Raw genomic sequence first — 27689 nt, 5'->3', positions numbered from 1 at the left:
ATCAATCAAGGCAAGATACTGTAAATGCAAACACTGACTGTCTTGCAAGAGAGAATATAAACCATTTAAAACCACTGTGTTTAAAATGGTCTGTGTGACATATCTTGAAGTAAAACAAACGTATTAAACCACTTGAATACTTGTCCTTTCCGTTATTTTTAGTAAAAAAAAAAAAAATCTGTATTCTCCATGTATCATAGATTTCAGATGTTATTATATGTAATAAACACACCAAAAGGGATAAGAAATGAGAAACCACTTTCTTACATGCATTTCCAATCATAAAATCCCAGAGGTTGCTTTATTTTCACTTGAGAAACAGAGACCATCATCCTTCCAACTATCCTCCCATCCCATCACTCATCACCCTTCCTCCTCTCCACCGCCTTCACCCTTCCCTCCAGGATGCTCAGGCGGTCTTCCACGTGGATTGTCTTTTCTGATCCGTAGCTGGCAAGCCCCAGAAGAGCACACCCGAGCACCAGGCCTGCCAACCGGACAGCTGTGGTGTCTGAACCAGCCTTGACATCGCTGACGATCAGGCCGAAGAGCCACAGCGCTGTGCCCGCCTTCAGCATCCAGAACACCCTCCTCACCACGCCCACCAATAGGCGCAGGACAATGGACAGCACCCAGTAGCCAATCAGAGCCAGCAGAGCCCATTGACCTACCGAGGCCACGCCCTCTGGTGTGAAGTGAGGGAACGGCAGCTGGACTGAGAGATGGAGGGAGAGAGAGGACACGTGTTTAAATATTGCCAGGGGTAATTCAATTATTTTGTCTATCTTTACTCTTGAACTTGAGTGAATTCGAAGAGCAATCTCTTTGAAAACCAATAGCCTGTGTGCGGTTTAGATCCTATTAGAGAGATCAAATCACAGACACAAGAGGAAGAATTCAAACCCACACTTCCCAGTCCCATATTACAGAGAGGGAATGCAAGTTCTTCTCAGATACAGGTTTGACGGACTAAAAGTGAGCATTTAATGTGTGCAAGTCAGAGCAATACATGATGATTTTATCTCTCTAAACCCAAAGTAAATGTGATGTAGAAAGGATGAACCTGCACACACATGCTGTCACCCACCATCAACCCCTGTGACCCTGAGGATCTCTGTGACGTAAACCGCGATGACATTCAGGCCGCTGGCAGCTCCTTCAGCCAGAAACCGGATCAACATCTCAAAGAACTAAGGGGGGAGGGTGAGAAGAATTTTGACATGGCTTACAGTACAACATGGCTTACAGTACAGCTTACATATTTGCACTGTAAGGGGAGAACTAAAACGGTTACTCCGGTGAAAGAAATATTTTAGTCCTATTCTAGAGTAGAGGGCCATACATTCACTTTAAAGTGGCCAACAAAGTCAGCCCACTTTTCCCCTGCCTGTATAGCTTACTTTATGTACAGTAAAATGTATTTCTTACCATGATCCTGTAGTGAGTGATAGAGCAGCACAACTGACAGTGACAAGTAATACCAATTAGAACGACCACAGCTGTTGCTACAAGGTCAGCTGTCAATCAGTATAAAACAGGTGGCGTCTGCAGGTGTGGGTCACTGATTCAATCGTCCCACTCAACACTGACCTAGATCTTTTTTTATGAGTGGCAGGCATGTTTGATTCCTACAATACAGGTTGTCTTTGATCATGCCGTTAGTTAGTTTGGTTAAACCCAATGGCCAGTCGGTCACCATACAAGTGCAATCCACTTGTACTGAGCGAAATGATCGAGTCCCTCTGCTCAAATGGCGTTCCCAGCTGGCATCACCCCCCCCCACACACACACACACGAGACGGCTTAGCTGAGGTCAAGGGTAGTCATAGTAGGACAGCCTGACTCCGCTGCACCTGTTGCTACCCTACACAAGCAGCACTGTTTAGTGTGTCAGAGCAGGCCAGAGACAACTGTCCATCTCGTTCACCTTGTAATATGTTCGCATGGAACGTTTAAAAAGGCATCTGAAAATCTAAAACATGGGCATGAATATGGCTATGTACAGTTACACAAAACATACCCACAATTGCCATAAAATGAAAGAGTGATGCAGTCATTTGCCTATCTGTATAACACACATGCTGTATGAAGTGACTGACATGTGCCCTGCAAACAGAGCTATAAGGAGCTTTGTTTTGGGCCTATTGTCAGAGGAGAGGTTAGTTAGATGAGGAACCTGGTGGTTTCTTACCATGGCCATGGTATAGACGTTCTCTTGACCAAGTACTGACTCTAGATACAACAGCACACTCTGGGGTAGGGCGCACAAAGTAGTGGCAGCAAGGGAGAGGGTGCATGGATATAAGCATACATGAAATTAGGGCAGAGTAGAGGGGAGATTAGAGGACAGATTATCGGGTAGTGGGGCAAGGGAAGAGAGGGAGATATGGGTCAGAGAAGAAAAGGAGATGGGGAGGGGAGGTGAGTGGAGGAGGTGAGGAAGCAAGGAATACAGTAAGATTTGAGAAATAATTTTAGTTGACAGAAAACCACAATTAAGCAATGCTTTTAAATTTAGCAAATGTCACCCTTAAAAGGAAGATAGTTAGAATATATACATTAAGTATAGTTAATTGATTAATGAATAGAATAACACAGGAAACAGGGGTGTAATCATCAGTCCAAACGAGAGTTTTTATTACACACATTCTAGTAGGTCCCTCCCGGTCTTGTACCGTTAAGAAAAGAAACGGCGTAATAAATACGCCCCGGGATTAAGTGCTGGTTAGATTTACTCAAATAGTCTACTATTAGGTAGTATACATTTTATGGCATATTTTCCTATCCTCCTTACCTCAACAGTCGATTCGATTACATTGGTTCCCACCACGGACTCCACGTATTTGTGGACATCTTTGCAGGTCCCCGTGACCAGGGACCGGAGGCTGACTGATGCCTGGGCTGCTTGAGGGCTATCCTCCGAAGGCATGGCCTGTACGACGCATCGCGCTGCCAAGCCAAGCATCAAAACAAGCGTGGATAATAAAACGGGTATTGAGGATGAATCTGCACGGTTGTAGGAAGTCATGTTGGGAAATCAAAATGTAAGCTCATTCAAGTGATAATAGAAGAGGCAATTATATTTAAACAACGGTTTCTTGAGGATCAACGCCTTGATCTATGGAGCCCAGATCGATGTATGTGCAAATGTTTCAAACGGCGTATTAAAAAGCAGGTTTAAAAATGGCTTCTGTTGTCAGTCAGTCATTCAAACAAAGCGACCGAGCTGTAGCTAGTTAGACCTATTATTGACTTGCTCTGCAGGGGTAATAAAATATTGCAAACTTCTTGAGAAAACATAATTAGCTGGGCCCTATAGTCTAGTAGGCTACTCGTTGGTTGTATGATCAGACATGCACGTTATTAAATCACTTAATATCAGCTCAGCGGTTTTTTTTATTTGTTATTATAAACTTTGGCAATGGTACCACAAACCAGGGCACCGTTCAATGACATTTAATATTAACACAATGCCTATATTTGGTATTGAACTGGTTAAGAATAGAATGACGTTAATTTCTGGAAATGTATCCTTTCCCTGCGGTGGATACAGTATATTTTAACGTCAAGGTTATTGATTTACTTTACAAGTTTCTTTTTCGGTTTGCGCTAAAATAAAAAAGCTACGTTTTTGCAGGCGCGATGACGTTGTCTTGACCATGCGCGGGTCCTCAATTTTTCGTGTTGGGCTTCAGTATTCCACACGGATGTTGGTATATATTCCTTTGTTCCAGGGTTTGCATCAAGTTCAACACCACGATGGATTGTCTTGCATAAAAGCTTGTTTTTATATGTATACGACGCCGTAGATGCTGCTGCCCAAGAGGCGCTTCTTTCCGTCAAGCGATGCTGGCTTCTGGTTTAGTAGAATGCGACAGCTCTTCCTTCAAACCGGTCTGGGAGACAAGGGGGGGGGGGGCGTTTTGGTGCCTTCAGAAATTATTCACACCCCTAGATTTTCCCACATTGTGTTGTTACAGCCCGAATTTAAAATGGATTACATTTTGATTTTAGTGTCACCCCATAATGTTAAATTGGAATAATGCTTTTCGATTTTTTTTTCAAATTAATTAAAAATAAGCTTAAATGTCGAGTCAAATTTATTCAACCTCGTTATGACAAGCCTAATACTCTGTTCAGAAGTAAAAATGTGGTTAACAAATCACAAATTGCATGGACTTATTTTATATACAAATAAGTGGTTAACATTAATGTTTAACCCCATCTCTTACAATTATCTGTAAGGTCCCTCAATCTTGCAGTGAATTTCAAGCACGGATTCAACCACAAAGACCAGGGAGGTTTTTCAATGCCTCAAATGGCACTGATTGGTAGATGTGTACAAATAAAAAAGCATAAGCTGAATATCCCTTTAAGTATGGTGTTTATTAATTAGGCTTTGGATGGTGTATCAATACAACCAGTCTTCCTAACTCAGTTGCCGGAGAGGAAGGAAACTGCTCAGGGATTTCACCATGAGGCGAATCTATCGTGGACAGATTCACATGTAATAAGCAAGTGAAGTGACAACTTTGCAAGAATTTTGCGTAACTGAGGCCAATGATGATTTTAAAACAGTTTGAGTTTAATGGTTGTGATATGAGAAAACTGAGGATGGTTCAACAACATATAAGCTACTCCACAATACTAACCTAGATGGAATCCTGTACTGAATAAAAATGTTCCAAAACATGTATCCTGTTTCTTACAACACACTTAAGTAACACTGCAAAAATGTAGCCAAGAAATGCACTTTTTGTCCTGCATACAAAGCACATCACTGAGTACCATGTCTTATTTTCAAGCATAGGGGTGGCTGCATCATGTTATTGGTATGCTTGTCTTTGGCAAGGACTAAGGAGTTTTTTTGGGGTGGATGAAAATAAACAAAATACAGCTAAGCACTAGCAAAATCCTAGAAGAAAACCTGGTTTAGGCTTCTTTCCAACAGACACTGGGACACATTAATTCACCTTTCAGCAGGACAATAACATAAAACAAGGCCAAATCTACACTGGAGTTGCTTACCAAGACAACATTGAATGTTCCCGAATGGCCTAGTTACTGTTTTGAGTTAAATCGGCTTGACTATGCATGGCAAGACTTAAACAGCTGTAATCACTGCCAAAGGTGTTTCTAATGCATTGTCTCAGGGGGTGAATACTTATCTAATCAAGATATATTAGTTTAATATTTCATAAATCTTTCATAAAAGTCAGAATTTTTCTCCCACTTTCACATTTCAGAGTATTTGGTGTAGATTGTTCCAACAAAAATGACAATTAAATCAATTATAATCCCATTTTGTAACAACAAAATGTGGAAAAAGTTAAGGGGTGTGATTACTTTCAGAAGGCACTGTATAATAAGATTTTGAGATTTGCACACTGGAATTTGTGGTCTCAACACATGTTAAAGGTTAAAACAGAAATATGATTTTGATGATAATGAATAGGCTATGTAGCTTATAAAATGCACAAACTAGACTGATAAAGAACTAATCGCAAGACAAGTCTCGTTTTGATGGCAGTTTAATAACTTGTGGAGCAGCAACATTACACATTAGCATCAATTCATGGTATTTGTAGCCCGTCAGTGTGTCCCCGAAGAGGCAGCTTTAAAAAAATAAAAATAATAATACATGCATACAAATGCAAGGAAAACATTGACTGGTCACACAAGGGTGCATGCTGATCAAGGGACTCAACGTTGATTTTCTAACCATCGAAGCAAACGGTTAGTCCGTTTTTCTTTCTCCCTCACACACACACACGTGTAAGCAGACATGCCGACGGATTGACACCACACCAGTCTAAAACTAGAGCCAGAGGGGCCCCCAGAAGGTTATCTGGTGTTTAGTTCCATGGGGCAGGAGCCGTAGGAGTACTGAGGAGAGAGAAGCTGAAAATATCAGTTATTCTAAAAATGTTATTAGGGTCTTCAGTGCATCACTGCAGCCCTTCAGGACTAGAATTCAGTGAAAGGTCTGTAATGATCTAGTCCATCCAAAAAAAAGGGAGAGGACGATAGTATTTGTAATTTTTTTTATAAACACCAATAGCTACAGTCAACTATGGAAAAGCTTCAAGTCAAACCCTTCAAGTCAAACCTCACTTTTCCCCCACAAAAGGCCATATGTACTGTAACCCTAGATTTGAGCCACAGGCAGTGTCTCCTAAAGGCTTTCCAGCCAGCCAGCCAGCCAGCCAGGCAGAGCACAGCCAGCAAATATAACCATGATCATGATCTCTATAAGACAATGTAATGTAGGACTAGTCCAGAAACAACCCTAAGCAGCCCGCCCCCCAGCAACATGGCGGAAATTCCACCTAGCCAATCACAATCAGAGCGCAAGGTGTCCATATTTATTACATGTCCAGCCGATATTCACAGATTTCCACACGTGTCCAGTCTCATTCCATCTCACACGCTAGTAGCTGGGGTGATAAAAGACAGTTTTGTTCGGCTGGAGAGAAAGCCTGCGTGGACACTGCTGACCTCCAGGCACTACTATCCTACCCCCTATGCTCCCTGCATTTAGGTCCCCCCACCCCCCTCCCTCTCTATTCGATGTAGATGCGGTGGAAGTCGTTGGCGCCGAAGGCGGCGTTGCACTTGGGGCACTTCCTCTGGCGCGTGTCGTAGCGTGTCTTGACGCACTCGAAGCAGAAGACGTGGAAACACTTGGTCAGGACGGCGTCCTTTACCCGGGAGTTACAGCACGGGCAGGTCAGACGAGCCTGGGGGAGGGAGAAAGAGAGGGGGAGGTAGAAAGAGAAGGAGAGAGAAAGAGAGGGGGAAAGAGAAAAATGGAGGCCAGAAAGATAAAGAGAGCAATGAGAGAGAACAGGTGAGTTAGGGCTGAAATACACCACATAATTTATTGCTGGGTCTATGGGCTCTACACATCAGAAAACATCTCACATTTAACGACTCAGTCAAGCCAAATCCTAGTTAACCAGTAATCCATAAAGGCGCCGCCGCGGCAGTAGTTGGACAATTGGGACAGAGTTGGCTGTATTTGCTGGACAGGTTTACGCATGTGTAGTAAGGAAAACATCATGGCAACGGAGGAAAATGCTGCGTTCCTTTATGTACATTGTTATCAGGGGTCTAATGCGCGACGCTCCACCACTTCTCAGAATGGTGCTCGTTTATAAAAAGGTTAGATCTTTTCCAAATCAATGTCTCGCAAGATCTCTTAATGATTCATTAGTATGCGAGGCTCTAACATTAGACCCAAAAACACCACGTAATTAGGCGACTTACGACATTTTATTTGTATGATTGTGATGAAATGGTAAAAAAATAAAACATCACATGCGGCCAGAGCTCAACAGTGCGTTGCCACTAGCCTTAATATGCTTTGATTTAAAAAAATATATATAGAAGTGGAAGTGTAGCTTCTTAACTCCCTCTGCTCTAAAATCCGATTAAACAGTAGTTAGGTTACTTAGCCTACATAATTCAAGAAGATTAAGATTACAAATGCATATTCCCATGAAACTGATTGGGATCTAATGGTTGTCATGCAGATGCTGCATGGACGCTTCATCCATAAAACGTGAAGACGACAATATGGATTGTCGATTTTGCAAAAAGACCTTGAGAAAAGAACAGACTTAAATGCAACTTGTAACATAGCCCAGCAGACCAGCTAACTCGTGTGTGTGTGTGTGTGTGTGTGTATACAGTGCCTTTGGAAAGTATTCAGAATCCTTGACTTCTCTCACATAACAGCCTTATTCTAAAATGGATTAAAGAGTCCCCCCCCCCCCCTCAATCTACACACAACACTGCATAACTACAAAGAAAAACGTATTTTTTTGTGTGTGCAAATTTAGCTAAAAACACTGAAATATTACATTTACATAAGTATTAAGACCCTTCACTTAGTACATCGTTGACGCACCCTTGGCAGGGATTACAGCCTCGAGTCTTCTTGGGTATGATTCTACAAGCTTGGCACACCTGTATTTGGGGAGTTTATACCATTCTTCTCTGCAGATCCTCTCAAGCTCTGTCAGGTTGGATGGGGAGCGTCGCTGAACAACTATTTTGAGGTCTCCAGAGATGTTCAATCAGGTTCAAGTCCGGACTCTGTCTGGGCCACCCAAGGACATTCAGAGACTTTTCCCAAAGCCACTTCTGAGCTGTCTTGGCTGTGTGCTTAGGATTGGTGTCCTGTTGGAAGGTGAACCTTCGCCCCAGTCTGAGGTCCTGAGCGCTCTGGAGCCAGTTTTCATCAAGGATCTCTCTGTACTTTGCTCAGTTTATCTTTGCCTCGATCCTGACTAGTCTCCCAGTCCCTGCTGCTGAAAAACATCCCCACAACATGATGCTGCCACCACCATGCTTCACCATAGGGATGGTGTCAGGTTTCCTCCAGATTTAATGCATGGCATTCAGGCCAAAGAGTTCAATCTTGGTCAGACCAGAGAATCTTGTTTCTAAAGGTCTGTTTTTAGGTGCCTTTTGGCAAACTCCAAGCGGGCTGTCATGTGCCTTTTACTGAAGAGTGGCTTCCATCTGGCCACTCTACCATAAAGGCCTGATTGGTGGAGTGCTGCAGAGATTGGGTATTGTGTGTAGATTGCTGTGGAAAATTACTTAATCTATTTTAGAATAAGGCTGTAACGTAACAAAATGTGGAATAAGGCAAGGGGTCTGAATACTTTCCCGAAGGCACCATATGTGTGTGTGTGAGAGTGATGAACTTGTGGGGTAAACGAAGAGAAACTTTATACTTCTGAGTAGCTCTTTGGCTGACATTGGGACATGCCTGCTTTGAGCACTCCTCACACCTGGCGATAATGGCAGATGAGGCCAAATATATTTAACATTTTCGAGAAAGTGTGGCAGGCATCAACTGCAAATCGGGTATGAGTTTCACTTTATGGGCTGCAGTGTTACGTTTTACTTCGGGGTTGCTTCGATTTGCTTCCATATTTGGAAAAATGCATTGAGAGCTGATCGGAACATGTAGATCAGGCTAAAACCGTGTAGTGTTCGCCCAGTTTAACTATATATATATAGTGGCACTTTTAAAGACCCGTATTACACCTGGTGTAAAAAGCGTGTTCATCCAGACTACCTTGTAATCGTTGATTTCCTCATTGAGGATGTCATCGCCGTTGCGGACGGTCTCTGCGGGTTTCTTGGCCTTCTCGATCTTCCTCCGCAGTTTGGAGATGTCCTCCTAAAACACAGCAGGGGAAAGAAGAAAATAGTTCAGCAGGGTGCTCCAATCAGTAAATAAACTGAATTGTTATTTTGTTCAAGTGGATTTGAATTGTCTGTGTGTGTGTGTGTGTGTGTGCGTGGTTACACATGCACAGTTACCAAAATGTGGCATGTGTTTGTGGCCTGACCTGTGCGCGGCGTGCATTGAAGGACTGCTTCTCTTTGGAGATGCTGTTCTCAATGACCTCCTCCCTGACGGTGCCCAGTCTCTGCTGCACCTGGTCCAGCTGACTACGCACCTCCTCCGACAGCACCGTTGACTCCTGGGTCTGGAGGGGGAGGGGGGGTGCAGAAAGCAGATACAATGCACGTTGCCATTTTTCCAAGGAAGTTTGTGTTCTTTGTGTTAAGTACTTATCTATACTCGTTGTGTGTGTGTGTCCATGGTGTGTGTGTGCGCTCGTGTCATTTTCCACAGGTGTGTTTTTGCTACCTTGCGTTTGTTCATGTCCAGAGCTTGTGTCCTCAGAGCCAGCTCTCTCTCTGCAGTACCGATGGTGCCCTGGAGGAGGCGCTCCTTCTCCTCCAGCTTCCTCACCACCTGCAGCTGGGCATCCACCTGAGGAAGACAGATAGAGAGATGGAGAGAGAGCGATAGAGAAATAATGAGAGATGGCCAGACATAGGCTCCATTGTTTGCTAGTGTCAAGCTACTGTCTTTCCCTAACACAAAAGTCAGCCTGAACTGTGCACCTGCCATTTAGACGTTCAAATCCCTTTCCTGCACTGTTCCAATCACCTGCTCTCACCTGCGTTTTGAGCGTGAGCAGCTGGTCGGCGAGCTCCTCCTTCTCTTCCTTGAGCAGCTTGTGGATCTGGTTGGACTTGATGCGTTCCGACATCAGCTTGAAGTTGGCGTCGTCCTTCTCCCTGAGCTGCTGCATCAGCCGGATGTTCTGCTCCTGCATGTCCTCAAAGGCCTGGCCCGTCACATCCATCTCACTCAGCAACGCATCCTCCTCCTGGGGAGAAGGGGGAGAGACAGGGGGGAGGGAGAGGGGAAGGAGAGAGAGAGAGAGAGAGAGAGAGTAGGAAGAGCGAGGGGAGGGTAGCAGAGGGGTGGAAGGATATAGGCAGGTATGGAGAGGGTAGTGGAGGGGTAGAGAAGAAGAGCGATGGAGGGGTGGTAAAGAGGGAGTGAAGTAGGTTGACAGAAAAGTAGGTTGAAGAATGGATCGATGGGGGGAGGAGCAAAGAGGGGGGAAATGACGGTGAGAGAAATGAGTCAAAAGTATGATGCTCAAATGCACACAAAGACATGCACACACACACAACCCGCACATACACAACCCAGACACACACCTGCTTGGCCAGGGAGAGCTTCTTGTTGAGGATGTTGATTTGTTCCTCGACAGAGCAGATCTTCCGGAGTGCCTCCTCATCAGCCATCTTCTTCCCCTCCCTCCTCTCCCTCTCCTCCAGATCCCTTAGACGCTGCTTCAGCTCCTCTGCCTGACAGTGAATACAAAGCCATTATCGCCGTCAATAAATCGCTTCCCTATGAGCAAAATACACTGCTCAAAAGAATAAAGGGAACACTTAACACAATGTAACTCCAAGTCAATCACACTTCTGTGAAATCAAACTGTCCACTTAGGAAGCAACACTGATTGACAATACATTTCACATGCTGTTGTGCAAATGGAATAGACAACAGGTGGAAATTATAGGCAATTAGCAAGACCCCCCCCAATAAAGGAGTGGTTCTGCAGGTGAAAACCACAGACCACTTCTCAGTTCCAATGCTTCCTGGCTGATGTTTTGGTCACTTTTGAATGCTGGCGGTGCTTTCAGAAGAAGAAGGTTTGCTGTGTCTGTCAGCGTAGTGTCCAGAGCATGGAGGCCCTACCAGGAGACAGGCCAGTACATCAGGAGATGTGGAGGAGGCCGTAGGAGGGCAACAACCCAGTAGCAGGACCGATACCTCCATCTTTGTGCAAGGAGGAGCACTGACTGCAAAATGACCTCCAGCAGGCCACAAATGTGCATGTGTCTGCTCAAACGGTCAGAAACAGACTCCATGAGGGTGGTATGAGGGCCCGACGACCACAGGTGGGGGTTGTGCTTACAGCCCAACACCGTGCAGGACGTTTGGCATTTGCCAGAGAACACCAAGATTGGCAAATTCGCCACTGGCGCCCTGTGCTCTTCACAGATGAAAGCAGGTTCACACTGAGCACGTGACAGTCTGGAGACGCCGTGGAGAACGTTCTGCTGCCTGCAACATCCTCCAGCATGACCAGTTTGGCGATGGGTCAGTCATGGTGTGGGGTGGCATTTCTTTTGGGGGCCGCACAGCCCTCCATGTGCTCGCCAGAGGTAGCCTGACTGACATTAGGTACCAAGATGAGATCCTCAGACCCCTTGTGAGACCATATGCTGGTGTGGTTGGCCCTGGGTTCCTCCTAATGCAAGACAATGCTAGACCTCATGTGGCTGGAGTGTGTCAGCAGTTCCTGCAAGAGGAAGGCATTGATGCTATGGACTGGCCCGCCAGTTCCCCAGACCTGAATCCAATTGAGCACATCTGGGACATCATGTCTCGCTCCATCCACCAACACCACGTTGCACCACAGACTGTCCAGGAGTTGGCGGATGCTTTAGTCCAGGTCTGGGAGGAGATCCCTCAGGAGACGATCTGCCACCTCATCAGGAGCATGCCCAGGCGTTGTAGGGAGGTCATACAGGCACGTGGAGGCCAAACACACTAAGCTTCATTTTGACTTGTTTTAAGGAAATTGTGGTGTAGTGTGGTTTTCCACTTTAATTTTGTGTGACTCTAAATCCAGACCGCCATGGGTTGATAAATTTGATTTCCATTGATAATTTTTGTGATTTTGTTGTCAGCACATTCAACTATATAAAGAAAAAGTATTTCATAAGAATATTTCATTCATTCAGATCTAGGATGTGTTATTTTAGTGTTCCCTTTATTTTTTTGAGCAGTGTATGTTGAAAATACGTCTTTTTGGTAGAAAAGTCAGTGAAAATATGGCTTTCCAACATCTTGTGCTCACTGGGGTATTATCACTCAATAGTAGCTCAATATGCAGAGCACATAGTGGTTACATAACTGTTATACCATCAATCAATTACTTCCACTCAATACTAACCATCCAATACACAAGAGTATTACCATCATCACTATCATACAACTAACCAATCAATTAAACCCATAAACAGCACACAATGCTTGCTGGCGAAGTAGCGTCAGTAGCATCAGCCAAGTGTGTACCTCTGACTTGGCCTTCTTCTCAGCGGCCATGAGCTGGACTTTGTCCCTCTGCTCTTTGGGCGCGGAACGGTACATATCCAGCAGTAGCTTCATCTCCCTCTGAGACTCCTGGGCTTTCCTACAGGGACATAGCCTTCGTCAGCCACTACTACCGTCCTCCTCATTGTCATCATCACCCCAATTATCAATCACCAATCATGACTGTCACCACAATCAAACTTACTTTAGCTCCGCCCGGACAATTTTCAGTTGCTCCACCTCCTTCCTCTTCGGTCCTCCAATCACAAACGTGCGCTCCGGAGCAACCTCTTCCAATTGGTTGCTGGTCCCAGCCTTCTCCTTCTCCTCGGTCCCACCCCCTCCACGGGTTGGCCTCTCTCTCTCCCTCTCTCGTTCCTTTTCCTTCTCTTTCTTCACCTCTTTTTCTTTCTCCTCCTCTTTGATTTCTCCCTCTGTTTCTGTCCCAGGCTCTGTCTTCACTGAGGTACCTACAGAGAGAGAGAGAGAGAGAGAGAGAGAGAGAGGATGAATATCAGTTAATAAGGAGTTAATAAAGAGGTCATGAATGATTAACACTTAATAACACGTACTCGTGCTGGTGGGCGTGGCTGAACCATTGTCAGACTCCATCTTGATGGTGACATCAGCAGAGGCAGCGGGCGTCAGGGGGGAGGTGGTCTCTTCCTTCAGGTCCAGCTCCGTACTGGATTGTGATTGAAGGATAGCACTGCCCTTCGTAGTTCGAGCCTATGAGAGCAAGGAATCGCACAGATGAATCTTTATGGTCTTCACTCCCATACAGTCTCTCTTCTTCCCTCCCTGCATGCCTCTTACACCCTCGCGCTCTCCATCTCCCTCTTGCCCTCTTTCTCTCGCTCTCTCCCTCCCTCCCTTACCTGGCTGAGGTCAGTCTGTGCCTCTCTGAGTGTCAGTTTGTATTTCACAACCTCTCCCTTCATATGCTGGTTGTGTGTCTGCAGGGTGCTGATCAGGTGACGCATCTCCCTGTTGATAGGACCTGAGAGAGGGATAGAGAGAGAGAGAAAATAAAAAAGTGATTACGTTTTGGAGGAGTATCTCAAAACTGTGCCTAAACACTGGCCGGTGAGCGTGAGGCCAAATTTATTTTCATTTGTGGTGAAGACGCTGACCTGCTTGTTCGTTGGCAGCGAGGGTCTGTTCAAATTCGATCCGGAGCATCTCATACTCCTTCCTGACCTGGGCCAGAGTGTCCTCTAGCTGGAACACCTCAGTACGCACCTTCCTCTGGAGAGACACCTCGTCATTCTGGAACACAGACGAGAGGCGGTTACACACACAGCCTTGTCGTTGTTGAATAAAGAGGCTAAACTCACACACATTCCTTTCGATTCAAAAGACGTTAAAAGTCAAGACACGAGCGCTTACAGGCTCTAACGCAAGCACACAAACACACCTCCATGTGTTCCAGCTGTCGGAGGCGTGCCGTCCTGGTGGTGTTGAGGCGTGTGCGCGTCTCGTCCAGCTGAGACTTGAGGCCCACAGACTCGTTGTAGAGGACAGAGAACTGGGACTGGAGACAGCGGTACTCTGAGCTCTCCCTCACCACCCCCTCAGCACGACTCAACAACTCCACCTGACAGAGAGAGGCAGAGAAAGAAGGAGAGAGAAAGGGAGACAAGAGAAAAATGAAATGGAGTGAGAGAGAGGTGAAGTGATACAGACAGCATGAGAGAGGGAGAGAAGTGAGAGACAGATCAAAGAGATGGAGAGTAGTGAGAAAGAGACAGATCAAAGAGAGGGATAGAAGTGAGAGACATAAACGAGAGGGAGAGAGGTGAGAGAGAGGAGACAAAGATTGGTAGTGAGCAAAGCAACAGAGAAGGCAGTAAAAACCTCCATCTATCTATTTACCTTCATTTGACTGGTTTGGATGGCTGAATAAGGACGTGGGACCTCAGCTAATCCAATGGCTGGGTTGGGGGAGAGAGCCATAGGATTCTGGCGGCCCAGGCCCTGGGTCAGGCTCTGCAGGCTCACCTTCATGTTGTTGTTCTCCTGGTTAAACGTCTGCAGGTCCTGCTGCCGCCGCTGCAGCTCACTCAGACGGTTCTCCGCCAGCTCCCTGTTCTCCTCCAACTCACTGTTCATCTCCTCAAACTGACAGGGAGAGAGGAGAAGAGAGGGGTGACGAGGGAGTGGGGGCAGAGAAAGAGGGGGTAAAGGGGAAAAGAGAGGAAGAGGGAAGGAGAATGAAAGAGTTATAACTCCAGGTCCGTGCAGTTTCTGACAAGTACAAATGGCAGAACAAAGAGGATATTTTTGTACCTTTCTCTTGTTGATGGTAATGGTTCCACACACACTGCTGGCCTCCCCACACACCTTGTAGCCTTTACTGTTCACCTGGGAGGAATTACACAGTGGCCATGGAATAAACACTTCTACATTCACATAAATATAGTTCTGTGGTATATGAACACAATGACACAGAAAAATGGTAGACCACCGTAGATGTCAAACACACATTACTGCAAAGAGAGAGAGACTCAGTCTGACGTGGACTCACAAAAACATACAGCCGCAGTCTTACCCTCTCCAGGATTTCTCCCAGGTGTGTGTTGAGACGGTTCTCTCTGCGTCGGATCTTCTCCATGTCCCACTGGAGCTCCTCGATGAGGCCCTGCAGCTCACTGACCCGCGTGTCTGCCCTCGCCACTGCCCTGCCCAGAGAACGAGACTACAGATGGACAGGGACACAGAATCACTGTTAATATGATCGCGGTGGTGATCCATTAGTAATGTACATAGTGTAGAGGGAGATAAATAAAACAGACGTGCCAGGATGCAAGACATCAAATCACCTCGCTAGTCATGTGACTGTGCTTCTGCTGAAGGTCCTCAGTCAGCTGACGCAGCCGGTCATTCTCACTGGACAGGAGGGTGTTGAGCTGGGCGGCGACCTGCCACACAGAGCCCTCTGGAAGTGCAAGACTCGATGTCATGACATTACTACTACTCCTGACTTCACTCACACAACAAGGAACTGCCTCAAGGAACTCCTTCACCCACACAACAAGGAACTCACTCACTCCCTCCAGGAACTCACTCACTCACTCCCTCCAGGAACTCCCTCCCTCCCTCCCTCCAGGAACTCACTCACTCCCTCCCTCCAGGAACTCACTCACTCCCTCCCTCCAGGAACTCACTCACTCAAGGAACTCCCTCCCTCACTCCCTCCCTCAAGGAACTCACTCACTCACTCCCTCCCTCCAGGAACTCCCTCCAGGAACTCCCTCCCTCACTCCCTCCCTCAAGGAACTCACTCACTCCCTCCCTCCCTCCCTCAAGGAACTCACTCACTCCCTCCCTCCCTCCCTCAAGGAACTCACTCACTCACTCCCTCCCTCAAGGAACTCACTCACTCACTCCCTCCCTCAAGGAACTCACTCACTCACTCACTCCCTCCCTCAAGGAACTCACTCACTCCCTCCCTCAAGGAACTCACTCACTCACTCACTCCCTCAAGGAACTCACTCACTCCCTCCCTCAAGGAACTCACTCACTCCCTCCCTCAAGGAACTCACTCACTCCCTCAAGGAACTCACTCACTGAGAATACTACCTCCTGCCCAAAACGACAAAAGACACTCAACACCCTTGTTGCTCTCACCATCCCAAAAACACTACCCTCCACACCTACCCACAATCCTCACTGCTTTACACTCCTTCACATCTCATACCCACTCCTCTAACCCCTACCCCACATCAGTCTTCAACCCTCTCACCCCCCCATGCCTCCCTTTCCCCTCAGCTCCTCTCTCCACTGTCACCTGCTCCAGAGTCCTGGTCCTTCTTTAGCTGCTCCACGGTGGTCTTCAGGCTGTCGTAGATCTCCACCACACGGTTGGCCTGCTTCTGGCTGGACTCCACCCTCTCTTGCAGCTCTGCCTCCATCTCCTCACTGCTGCTGCTGGCCAGCGTCGCCAGGAAAGATGTGGTCGTCTCCCCCTGGTGGCCTGAAGGACAACCACAAGGTGAAGACAGGAGTTAATACTACTCTGAACAAGAGATCTCCGTGGGACTGATTTCTCCATCCTGTTCCCGCCCGCTCCTGCTAACTTCTTGTAAAACTCCCACCTGCTTCTGCAAGAACTGGTCCTGAACCCGACCTCAGTCCCACAATGTTGTTTTAGGTGTAAGTGACGCAGCTCAGGCAAGATCCACGCAAAATGTAAATAATATTGCCTAAGAAATCGGGTTTAAAGACCAGCGATTCTCACGTGGCCCATTATATTAGACTATGGGTATTATTGGGCTATATCAGCCAATAGACTAGATGTCGTTTGAAAGAGCAGAGTTGAGGCAAAATAGAATAGCATATAGCGGACACTTTCACTTGACTTGACTTGAGATATGTTTTGGATAACTTTTAGGGTTGAGACGATTTGCAGGCAGAGTAAAATAAATGTGTTATTAATGTTTATTCCTAGTCAATGTCAGAGCCTAAATTATAGCAGGGCTCCAGACTGACCATTTAGTCACATTTTGCGTCCCTTTAACTTGGCTGTGCGAGTTAAATGTTTGATTTTCCCGCACTGCTGCGAGCTGCACATTCTACCTGGTCGCCTCAATCAAAACAACCTATTTTTTGGGGCAGATAAAAACATGAACACGTTAAAACAGTTAAGTGCATTATCCTCATGATTCCTGAAATAAAAGTGTCCACCCTGCCGCTGTGCCTAACTGTTTTGCTGGGGCCGGCTGCTGTAATGAGCGAGCCTCTCACTCTCTCTCCTCCCTTGTGATTGTATATCATTTCAAAATGCAGGTGTGATATTTATTCTGCAAGGATTGTTATTGAGTTCAAAGCACACTGTTTTACAATGAAGATATCTGGTAAGATACATAAAAAGCGCACAAACTAGAGAGTGAAGGAAAAGCAGCCAAAAAGTGCTCAGCATATGTGGGAACTCCTTCAAGACTACTGAAAAAGTATTCCAGGTGAAGCTGGTTGAGAGAATGCCAAGAATGTGCAAAGCTGTCATCAAGGCAAAGGGTGGCTACTTTGAAGAATCTAAAATCTAAACTATATGTTTAACTTGTTTAATTTAATTTGTTTAACACTTTTTTTGGTTACTATATGATTCCATATGTTATTTCATAGTTTTGATGTCTTCACTATTATTCTACAATGTATAATTCAGTAAAAATAAAGAAAAACCCTTGAATGAGTATGTATGTCCAAACTTTTGACTGGTACTGTTAATATAAAAATAGCCTAATTGTCAACCCAATCACTGGATTAGGTTGCATATCAAAATATTTAGAATCATGCATTCCTGCTTGGACATGTTAGATGTAACAACTTCATTATTGAATACCATCTCAGCAGTCTATTACACTTCTGAAAGGAAAACTTCGGGATTTTGGCAACGAGGCCCTTTATCTACTTCCCCATAATCAAACTAACTTGTGGATACCATTTTTATGTCTGTGTCCACTATGAAGGAAGTTAGAGGTAGTTCTGCATACCAATACTAACTAGCGTTAGCGCAATGACTAGAAGTCCATGAGCATCTGCTCGCATGACAAGTATCCCTTTAATAAAAGATTGTAAACTACTTTATAAGATGATGACTCGAATTGATTCTATTGTGTGACACTGCTAAAAAAAAATATCTTTCTTTCTCAGTGCCACCAAATTATGAGCTGGTGCGACCAACTGAAAAAGTTACTGCCACCAGGGAAAAATGTTAGTCTTGTGTAGTCCTGTATAATAGCCTATCATATTTAGGAAGTTAATGTCCATGGAAAGACAATTGCACCGTGCTTTGCCGCCCATGCATATAGCCTATAGGCTATTTAACTGAGAAAATACATATTAGCTATACATGATATATTAAAATACATATTAAATACATGATCTCGCATGCTCAACAACAGAGGAGAGGTAGGCTACTGAACTCAAAGGATGAGCCTATGTGAATAGTGGGACAAATAGGTGCTTTTAACAGCAGGGATGCAAACTGTCGAGGGCGCAAACACAAGTCAATTGCAAGAAAATGTGCTTATTTTCAGAGTGGGGTTGTCACAATACTAACATTTTACTAACGATGTGATACCAGGTCAAGTATCAATATAGCGTTTTCAATACGTTCTGCACAAAAACCTGTCCCTGATATTCACACCACTACGAACCATTGAATTTAACTTCACACTGCTTACTGCTCAATAGAATAGGCTACTGCAAAAAATTGCAGATTTTCTCATATCCAAAGGCCTACCTGTGATTTAGCAGGAGGAATGGATTAAGGAATAGAAATGCATAATGATCTGCATTTTCCTTATGGTAGTAAGGAGGAAAACACACTACGAAACCATCTTTAGCATACTCTTCAGACAACTTTACACATATAGCCTACACACTCTCTCTCCCCTTCCTCCCCCCCCTGTACATCCCTCAAACACACACACCCTCTTGCTCGCTCGCTCACTCACTCAGTTTGTCACTCACTCAGTTTGTCACTCACTCAGTTTGTCACTCACTCAGTTTCTCTCTCTCACACACTCTCTCTCTCTCTCTCTTTCTCCCACTCTCAGACAAAAGTTATGTACCAAGCAGAATTGAAAGAAAACCAAAGAAAGAGATTTCTAATTCAGATAAACAGTGCCGGCCTTAATTTTTGGATCAGTGACAAAATGGGGACAGTGACATGGTTTCTGGAATTATATCAAATGTACGCCAATGCTGGTAGAAAGGGGAGAAGATATAGCTCTGGTAATACGGTGCATAACCTTTGAGTGGTTTGGGCTAGAGACATTGCGGTTTTCAGCAATGTAAAGGCACAAGCATGACTGTCACTGCGCTCTGTTTCTCCTCTATGGTAGTGGCACTCAGAGGCTGTGTGAAAGTGAAGCCTAGTCAGACTGGCTCTTGTTCTTACAGGTAAAGTTAAAAGATACAAATCATCCACTTTGCTTGCGCTGCGAGACGCTCCAATAACTAAACAAATTTAACAACAGAAGCCTCATCACTATCTGCACACCGTAGATGGACATCACGGCTGAATTACATTTTAAAACTGGTTGAGAGAAGCAGCTGAGTAGGCTAATGTAGGGCTAATGCTAATGACTGGTTGAGAGAAGGAGCTGAGTAGGCTAATGTAGGGCTAATGCTAATGACTGGTTGAGAGAAGGAGCTGAGTAGGCTAATGTAGGGCTAATGCTAATGACTGGTTGAGAGAAGCAGCTGAGTAGGCGAATGTAGGGCTAATGCTAATGACTGGTTGAGAGAAGCAGCTGAGTAGGCTAATGTAGGGCTAATGCTAATGACTGGTTGAGAGAAGGAGCTGAGTAGGCTAATGTAGGGCTAATGCTAATGACTGGTTGAGAGAAGGAGCTGAGTAGGCGAATGTAGGGCTAATGCTAATGACTGGTTGAGAGAAGCAGCTGAGTAGGCTAATGTAGGGCTAATGCTAATGACTGGTTGAGAGAAGCAGCTGAGTCGGCTAATGTAGGGCTAATGCTAATGACTGGTTAGGGAAGTGGCTGGCTAATATCAGCTGTCACACGTGATATTGGATGAAGCACTCATTCTGGTATACTCATTGTAGAACAAGTAGGGTGGCATTCTGTGCTCAGTCAATCATTTTCAACATGAGAAATATACCCCCCCCCACCAAAAATGTTTTACGTTTTTCTTCAGATCTACACGATTCACGTGGATTACTTATTTTGAAATCAACATAGCGATATTCACCGAAAAGTAATGAGTTTGCATCCCTGTCATAGGCATACAACAGATAACAGCTCTCTACTCTGAACCAAAAGGGCTTAATTTAATCAATCTCTGTACATTGTACTCTTCTGCTCTACCTCTTGTGTTAGGTACCCTGTCACAAACTCATCAGAGTACCCTCTTCCTCGGTCTCTTGCTCCTGACCAAACTCATGTCCTCTCCTCTCTCCATCCCTCCTTTCTACATCTCTACATCTCTTTCTCTCTCCCGCTGCACCTCGGTCTTTGGCTCTCTCCTGGTTGGAGTCGCCGTCGGGTTCTGGGGTGTCAGGCTTGAGGCTCCGCCCCTCTCCAGCCGGGGTTTCCACAGACTCGCTCCCTGACTCATCGTAGCGCCTTCCAATCAGGCACACATTGTCGTCAAACTAAGAGAAAGGGGAGAGAGAGGGAAGTAGATGGTATTAAGAACACAGATAATAGTTTTACTTGCAAATTTTGACCCATGTGCAATGTTTTAATTGCATATTGTTCATTGTTTGACTAGTTACCTGATTCCAGTATCTGTTCAGGATCAGTAGGCTTGCGTCATCAGTAGCTTGACGAGTCTCCAGTCTCTCGATTCTCTCTCTCAGCTCATCCTCAATCACCTGCAAAGCATCGATCCGCTTGTTGAGTATTAAAGGTGTATGGGATGAAAAGAGGGATTGTGTTTGTATGTGTGAGAGAGTGAGTAAGTGAGACAGACCGACTATATATACCTGTCTCTGATCGAGGGATTCTCCCAACTTCCTGTTCTTCACCTGGAGAGCTTTGACATCCTGTTCTTCCTGAGCACAAGAGAAAGAGACCAATCAAATGATGGAAACAACACGATCGATGACACAGCTGATGAGTCATAACAACTATTAGATGTAAAGACAGACATACTGACAAACAGACACAGTAGGAGAAATACAGGCTAGGCACTTTTCAGCTCTCTCACCGAGTTGGAAACCCCCCCGAGTTTGATGACTGTTTCCACAGCAGTGCTCCCTCCTGCAGTAGAGCTGACCTCTGGACCACCATCCTCTCCTCCCTCTCGCTCCCTCCGTTTCTCGGGGGGCGCACTGGAGGATGAAGAGGGGATGTTGGAGTCACACATACGCTTCTGTCCCGACATCCTCACACCACTGCAGTAGATAAAGGGAGAGATTAAATATTAGTACATTTAACATCCTGGTTGAATCAGCGAAATGACGTTGCCACGAGCAGCACCGCAGATATTGCAACGAGGAGATGCAGGACGTTCTAATAGTCACGCAAGGTATCTGTGCATGGGTTCGCTTGAAGTTGTTAAGAGCGTGGTAGCAAAGGCAGTCCGCTGTGAAGATGGGCTAAAACTGCTTCTCCAATAGATCACACTTGTTTATACACATCATTGGCTTCAACGCTCTTAGTTTTTATGGACATTTACCCGTTATGCTGCTCACTATTTGCACCAACGTCATATCGCGGAGTCTACACTCAAATATTCGTTTCGGAAACCCCACATAGCTACATAACGCCGTTATTAACTGTACATTAGCTAGCTAGAGTCATTAGCTAGCTATACAATTTCAAAAGAACAGACATTTGTTTTAATTCATGCCAAAGCCATTTCGGCTATTTGGCCATGTACAATTAACCCGTTTAGCTAGATAATTGGCTAATTCACAAATACTTTGTAACTTAGATTGCAGTAACGTTTAGCTAATGTTAGCCAGCTAGTACGCTAGCTAATTCAAATAGCCACACGCTATAAAATAGCCTTTCTGGGCAGAAACTATACTGGGGCACTTTCAATCAATACATTTGATCTGTTATTTCATGTATATTCAGTGGTTTGATTTCAACTCCTTACCAATTTTGATAAAATAGTGTTATTTACTGATTCTGTCTGTGAATGTTGATGTTCCGCCTGTCTTCCAGAAACGGAAGTAGATACTGAAAGCCGAACCAGAAAAAAATCTTTGGCTGAACCTCTCAGAATTTCAAAGGACGCCGCCACGTGGTGGGATCAATTAAATGCTAATCATGCAGACTAATCAAATCAAATCACATTTTATTGGTCGCATACACATGCTTCGCATATGTTATTGCGAGTGTAGCGAAATGCTTATGCTTCCAGATCAGACAGCACAGCAGTATCTAACAGGTAACATCTAACAATTCCACAACAAAACCTAATATCTAACATATTCCACAGCAAAACCGAATACACACAATCGAGTAAAGGAACGGGATGAGAAAAAATAAAAATATATGGATGAGCAGTGACAGAGCGACTAAGCTGCAATAGATAGTGTAGTGTAGACTAGACCAGACCACAGACTGCAACTGGAGAACTAGAGAGAGATCATATTGCTACCGGGAATGTGACCAGGTCAGTGAGGGCAGCTGAAGACAGTCTTTGGTTTTATGAGGATGGAGAAGTGGCTCTCTCATTCTAACACATGCACACACCTCTCGCAAGTGAATGAGAGTCTGATGGGAATATACTCTGACTGAGAGTGTTTGTAAGACCATTGTTCAGGGGTTCATGGTCCATCTTGTGTAAGCTTGATTTGCAAGAGGTTGTGCATTAGCGTCCCACCCTGCCTACCTCATACCCAGGGTTCAAATACGTTTGTCTGATGCAGTCACTCACACAACCCCTGCTGTGTAGCAGAGCACCCCTACCCAATGTCATTCTCACACCACGTTGTTGTTTTGGCCTGTTATCTCGATCAATCTGAGCATTTCTTGAATGGTATCTGTAGTGGAACAGGGATTTACAGTGCCTTCAGAAAGTATTCATACTCCATTTTGTTGTGTTATAGCATGAATTAAAAAGACCCCATACCCCACACAATACCCCATAATGGCAAAGTGAAAACATGTTTTTAGAAATGTGAAATTGATTGATAATGAAATACAGAAATACAGTGCCTTGCGAAAGTATTCGGCCCCCTTGAACTTTGTGACCTTTTGCCACATTTCAGGCTTCAAACATGAAGATATAAAACTGTATTTTTTTGTGAAGAATCAACAACAAGTGGGACACAATCATGAAGTGGAACGACATTTATTGGATATTTCAAACTTTTTTAACAAATCAAAAACTGAAAAATTGGGCGTGCAAAATTATTCAGCCCCTTTACTTTCAGTGCAGCAAACTCTCTCCAGAAGTTCAGTGAGGATCTCTGAATGATCCAATGTTGACCGAAATGACTAATGATGATAAATACAATCCACCTGTGTGTAATCAAGTCTCCGTATAAATGCACCTGCACTGTGATAGTCTCAGAGGTCCGTTAAAAGCGCAGAGAGCATCATGAAGAACAAGGAACACACCAGGCAGGTCCGAGATACTGTTGTGAAGAAGTTTAAAGCCGGATTTGGATACAAAAAGATTTCCCAAGCTTTAAACATCCCAAGGAGCACTGTGCAAGCGATAATATTGAAATGAAAGGAGTATCAGACCACTGCAAATCTACCAAGACCTGGCCGTCCCTCTAAACTTTCAGCTCATACAAGGAGAAGACTGATCAAAGATGCAGCCAAGAGGCCCATGATCACTCTGGATGAACTGCAGAGATCTACACTCTGGATGAACTGCAGAGATCTACAGCTGAGGTGGGAGACTCTGTCCATAGGACAACAATCAGTCGTATATTGCACAAATCTGGCCTTTATGGAAGAGTGGCAAGAAGAAAGCCATTTCTTAAAGATATCCATAAAAAGTGTTGTTTAAAGTTTGCCACAAGCCACCTGGGAGACACACCAAACATGTGGAAGAAGGTGCTCTGGTCAGATGAAACCAAAATTGAACTTTTTGGCAACAATGCAAAATGTTATGTTTGGCGTAAAAGCAACACAGCTCATCACCCTGACCACATCATCCCCACTGTCAAACATGGTGGTGGCAGCATCATGGTTTGGGCCTGCTTTTCTTCAGCAGGGACAGGGAAGATGGTTAAAATTGATGGGAAGATGGATGGAGCCAAATACAGGACCATTCTGGAAGAAAACCTGATGGAGTCTGCAAAAGACCTGAGACTGGGACGGAGATTTGTCTTCCAACAAGACAATGATCCAAGACATAAAGCAAAATCTACAATGGAATGGTTCAAAAATAAACATATCCAGGTGTTAGAATGTCAAAGTCCAGACCTGAATCCAATCGAGAATCTGTGGAAAGAACTGAAAACTGCTGTTCACAAATGTTCTCCATCCAACCTCATTGAGCTCGAGCTGTTTTGCAAGGAGGAATTGGAAAAAATTTCAGTCTCTCAATTGTCAAAACTGATAGAGACATATCCCAAGCGACTTACAGCTGTAATCACAGAAAAAGGTGGCGCTACAAAGTATTAACTTAAGGGGGCTGAATAATTTTGCACGCCCAATTTTTCAGTTTTTGATTTGTTAAAAAAGTTTGAAATATCCAATAAATGTCGTTCCACTTCATGATTGTGTCCCACTTGTTGTTGATTCTTCACAAAAAAATACAGTTTTATATCTTTATGTTTGAAGCCTGAAATGTGGCAAAAGGTCGCAAAGTTCAAGGGGGCCGAATACTTTCGCAAGGCACTGTATCTCATTTCGATAAGTATTCACAACCCTGGGTCAATACATGTTAGAATCACTTTTGGCAGCAATTACAGCTTGTGAGTCTTTCTGGGTAAGTGTCTTTCTGGATTGGACAATATTTGCCCATTATATATTTTTTTATTCTTCAATCTCTGTGAAATTGGTTGTTGATCATTGCTATTCAACCATTTTCAGGTCTTGCCATAGATTGTCCATCAGATTTAAGTCAAACCTGAAACTCGGCCACTCAGGAACCTTCACTGTTTTCTTGGTAAGCAACCTCAGTGTAGATTTGACATTGTGTTTTAGGTCATGGTCTTGCTGAAAGGTGAATTAATCTCCCAGTCTGGTGGAAAGCAGACAACCAGGTTTTTTCTGGGGTTTTTTCTTGTATTTTGCCTGTGCTTAGCTCCATTACGTTTCTTTTTTATCCTGAAAAACACCCCAGTCCTTAACAATTACAAGCATACCCATAACGCGATGCAACCACCCCTATGCTTGAAAATATGTAGTGGTACTCAGTAATGTATTGGATTGGATTTGTCCCAAACATAACAGTTTGTATTCAGGACAAAAAGTAAATTGCTTTGCCACATTTTTTTGCAGGATTACTTTAGTGCCTAGTTGCAAACAGGATGCAATTTTAGGAATATTTGTACTCTGTACACGCATCCTTTTTTTCACGCAGCCAATTTGGTTAGTATAGGGAAGTAACTACAATGTTTTTGATCCATTGTCCTATCACAGCCATTAAACTCTGTAATTGTTTTAAAGTCACCATCGGCCTCATGAGCAAGTCCCTGGGCGGTTTCCTTCCTCTCCGGCAACAAAGTCACCATCGGCCTCATGAGGGGCGGTTTCCTTCCTCTCCGGTCCCTGGCCTCAGCGGTTTCCTTCCTCTCCGGCAACAAAGTCACCATCGGCCTCAAGGGGAAGTCCCTGGGCGGTTTCCTTCCTCTCCGGCAACAAAGTCACCATCGGCCTCAAGGGGAAGTCCATGGGCAGTTTCCTTCCTCTCCGGCAACAAAGTCACCATCGGCCTCAAGGTGAAGTCCCTGAGCGGTTTCCTTACTCTCCGGGCAAACGAGTTAGGAACGACGCCTGTATCTTTGTAGTGATTGATACACCATCCAAAGTGTAATTAATAACTGCACCATGCTCATAGGGATATTCAATGTCAGGTTATTATTTTAATTTGAATTCTTTATCTACCTATAGGTGTCCTTTTTGCGAGGCACTGGATAACCTCCTTGGTCTTTGTGGGTGAATCTGTTTTTGAAATTCACTGCTCGACAGAGGGAGCTTACAGATAATTGTATGTGTGAGGTCAGAGATGAGATAGTCATTAACTAATCATGTTATTATTAACATTGTTATTGCCCACAAGGTGAGTCCATGAAACATATTATGTGACTTGTTATTAAGCACATTTTTTTCTCTTGAACTTATTTAGGCTTGCCATAACAAAGGGGTTGAATACTTATTGACTCAATACATTTCAGCTTTTAAGTTTTTAATTATTTGTAAACATTTAGAAAAACACAATTCCACTTTGATATTATAAAGTATTGTGTGTAGGTCAGTGACAAAAATAATCTCAATTTAATCCATTTTAAATTCAGCCTGTAACACAACAAAATGTGGAAAAAGTCAAGGGGTGTGAATACTTTCTGAAGGCACTGTAGGTTGTCCCTGCCCATGGCCTTGTTCTCAACTTGCCTACCTGGTTAAATAAAGGTGAAATAAAAATGGCCATTAAAGTAATTACTTATCTGTCCCAAGTAAATGATTACACTGTGTGCACCACATAACACAATTCAATTTCCACCAAATAAGTATTTTTCAAACATGACTTACTTGTTTGGCACACATCAGTCGACCTTTGTCTCCCTGTACTGTTATAAAGTGGTATAGCATGATTCCAAAGGAACCTTATCAGAGCAATATATCAGATACTGCGGACCTATGCAGACATAAATTACTTATTAGTTGAGTTTTAGGGGTTTCTGTCATTTCGACACCAATCCATTGTAGACGATAACTCCATTCTAAAACCGACAAACCAAGAAGTAGAGACAGGTGCCTCAGATGCCAATGGGTTTTGTATTGTGTAATTAAATGCTGTATTCTCGACATAGCTCATTCTACTGTACATTGCATTTTAGTTAACACTGTTTATACACACACACTGCACATTTGTTTATATACTGGATTCTTGACATAGCTCGCTCTAATATATGTACTGCTGTACATATCCTTCTTAGTATATCTTGTGAGGGGAGGACGGCTCATAATAATGATTGGAATGGAGTGAATGGAATGGTATCAAACACATGGAAACCATGGCCCAGTACATCACTGGGGCCAAGCTTTCTGCCATCCAGGACCTCTATACCAGGCAATGTCAGAGGATGGCCCTAAACATTTATTTTTTTACTGAACAATTGTTTTTCCTTCAAACTTCTTAAAGCATTGTTGGTTATGGGCTTGTAAGTAAGCATTTCACTGCAAGGTCTGCACATGTTGTATTCGGTGCATGTGACAAAATTTGATACATTTTTTTAAATGTATTTGATACCATTCCACAAAATCTGCTCCAGCCATTACCACGAGCTCATCCTCCCCAATTAAGGTGCCACCAACCTCCTATGATGGAAACCAGGTGTTCAAACGTTCATAGATGACCAGTAGGGTCAAATTATAATAATCGTGGTTGTAGAGGGTGCAACAGGTCAGCACCTCAGGAGTAAATGTCAGTTGTCTTTTCATAGCCGAGCATTCAGAGGTCGAGACAGCAGGTGTGGTTGGTAGAGAGAGAAAGGGTTGAAAACAGCAAGTCCGGGACAATGCAGCAAATCCGGTTAAACATGTCAGGGTTCCATAGCCGCAGGCAGGACAGTTGAAACTGG

The 27689-nt window shown here is 44.3% G+C and overlaps 2 protein-coding genes across 6 annotated transcripts; both read right to left on the bottom strand.

The window, feature by feature from the left end:
• Nucleotides 1-272: 272 nt before the first annotated feature.
• Nucleotides 273-3899, bottom strand: LOC135526247 (uncharacterized). 2 transcript variants are annotated; one of them, XM_064954433.1, is made up of 4 exons: nt 2795-3899; nt 2192-2251; nt 1088-1190; nt 273-715 (listed from the first exon to the last, which is right to left on the bottom strand). In XM_064954433.1, the coding sequence occupies exons 1-4, from the start codon at nt 3026-3028 to the stop codon at nt 357-359; spliced, it is 756 nt and encodes a 251-aa protein (XP_064810505.1). In that variant the 5' UTR covers nt 3029-3899; the 3' UTR covers nt 273-356. The 2 variants fall into 2 exon arrangements, with proteins under 2 accessions (XP_064810505.1, XP_064810506.1); XM_064954434.1 differs by lacking the exon at nt 2192-2251.
• Nucleotides 3900-5515: 1616 nt separating this feature from the next.
• LOC135526245 (E3 ubiquitin-protein ligase BRE1A-like) lies at nt 5516-22163 on the bottom strand. Of its 4 annotated transcripts, none has more exons than XM_064954429.1 (22): nt 22073-22163; nt 21176-21362; nt 20952-21020; nt 20742-20840; nt 20471-20618; nt 16287-16472; nt 15319-15434; nt 15048-15194; nt 14786-14860; nt 14372-14617; nt 13914-14093; nt 13630-13765; nt 13375-13496; nt 13069-13225; nt 12702-12966; nt 12479-12596; nt 10546-10695; nt 9993-10205; nt 9677-9802; nt 9372-9512; nt 9095-9199; nt 5516-6740 (listed from the first exon to the last, which is right to left on the bottom strand). In XM_064954429.1, the coding sequence occupies exons 2-22, from the start codon at nt 21350-21352 to the stop codon at nt 6564-6566; spliced, it is 3153 nt and encodes a 1050-aa protein (XP_064810501.1). In that variant the 5' UTR covers nt 21353-21362; nt 22073-22163; the 3' UTR covers nt 5516-6563. The 4 variants fall into 4 exon arrangements, with proteins under 4 accessions (XP_064810501.1, XP_064810503.1, XP_064810504.1 ...); XM_064954431.1 differs by having other exon boundaries at nt 9993-10202; XM_064954432.1 differs by having other exon boundaries at nt 14498-14617.
• Between the last annotated feature and the right edge of the window lie 5526 nt (nt 22164-27689).

Source organism: Oncorhynchus masou, chromosome 32 (assembly GCF_036934945.1).
Source record: "Oncorhynchus masou masou isolate Uvic2021 chromosome 32, UVic_Omas_1.1, whole genome shotgun sequence".
Taxonomy (NCBI): domain Eukaryota; kingdom Metazoa; phylum Chordata; class Actinopteri; order Salmoniformes; family Salmonidae; genus Oncorhynchus; species Oncorhynchus masou.
Note: the sequence above shows the minus strand (reverse complement) of the source record. Positions and strands in the feature narration are given on the sequence as shown.

Coding starts and splice junctions, on each gene's coding strand:
- LOC135526247 (XM_064954433.1), bottom strand. CDS start 3,028: ATGACTTCCTACAACCGTGCAGATTCATCCTCAATACCCGTTTTATTA. Junction 2,252..2,794: donor TAATCGAATCGACTGTTGAG/GTAAGGAGGATA, acceptor GCCCTACCCCAG/AGTGTGCTGTTGTATCTAGA. Junction 716..1,087: donor CAGGGTCACAGGGGTTGATG/GTGGGTGACAGC, acceptor TCCATCTCTCAG/TCCAGCTGCCGTTCCCTCAC.
- LOC135526245 (XM_064954429.1), bottom strand. CDS start 21,352: ATGTCGGGACAGAAGCGTATGTGTGACTCCAACATCCCCTCTTCATCC. Junction 21,021..21,175: donor TCGGGGGGGTTTCCAACTCG/GTGAGAGAGCTG, acceptor TCTTGTGCTCAG/GAAGAACAGGATGTCAAAGC. Junction 14,861..15,047: donor TGGGAGAAATCCTGGAGAGG/GTAAGACTGCGG, acceptor AATTCCTCCCAG/GTGAACAGTAAAGGCTACAA.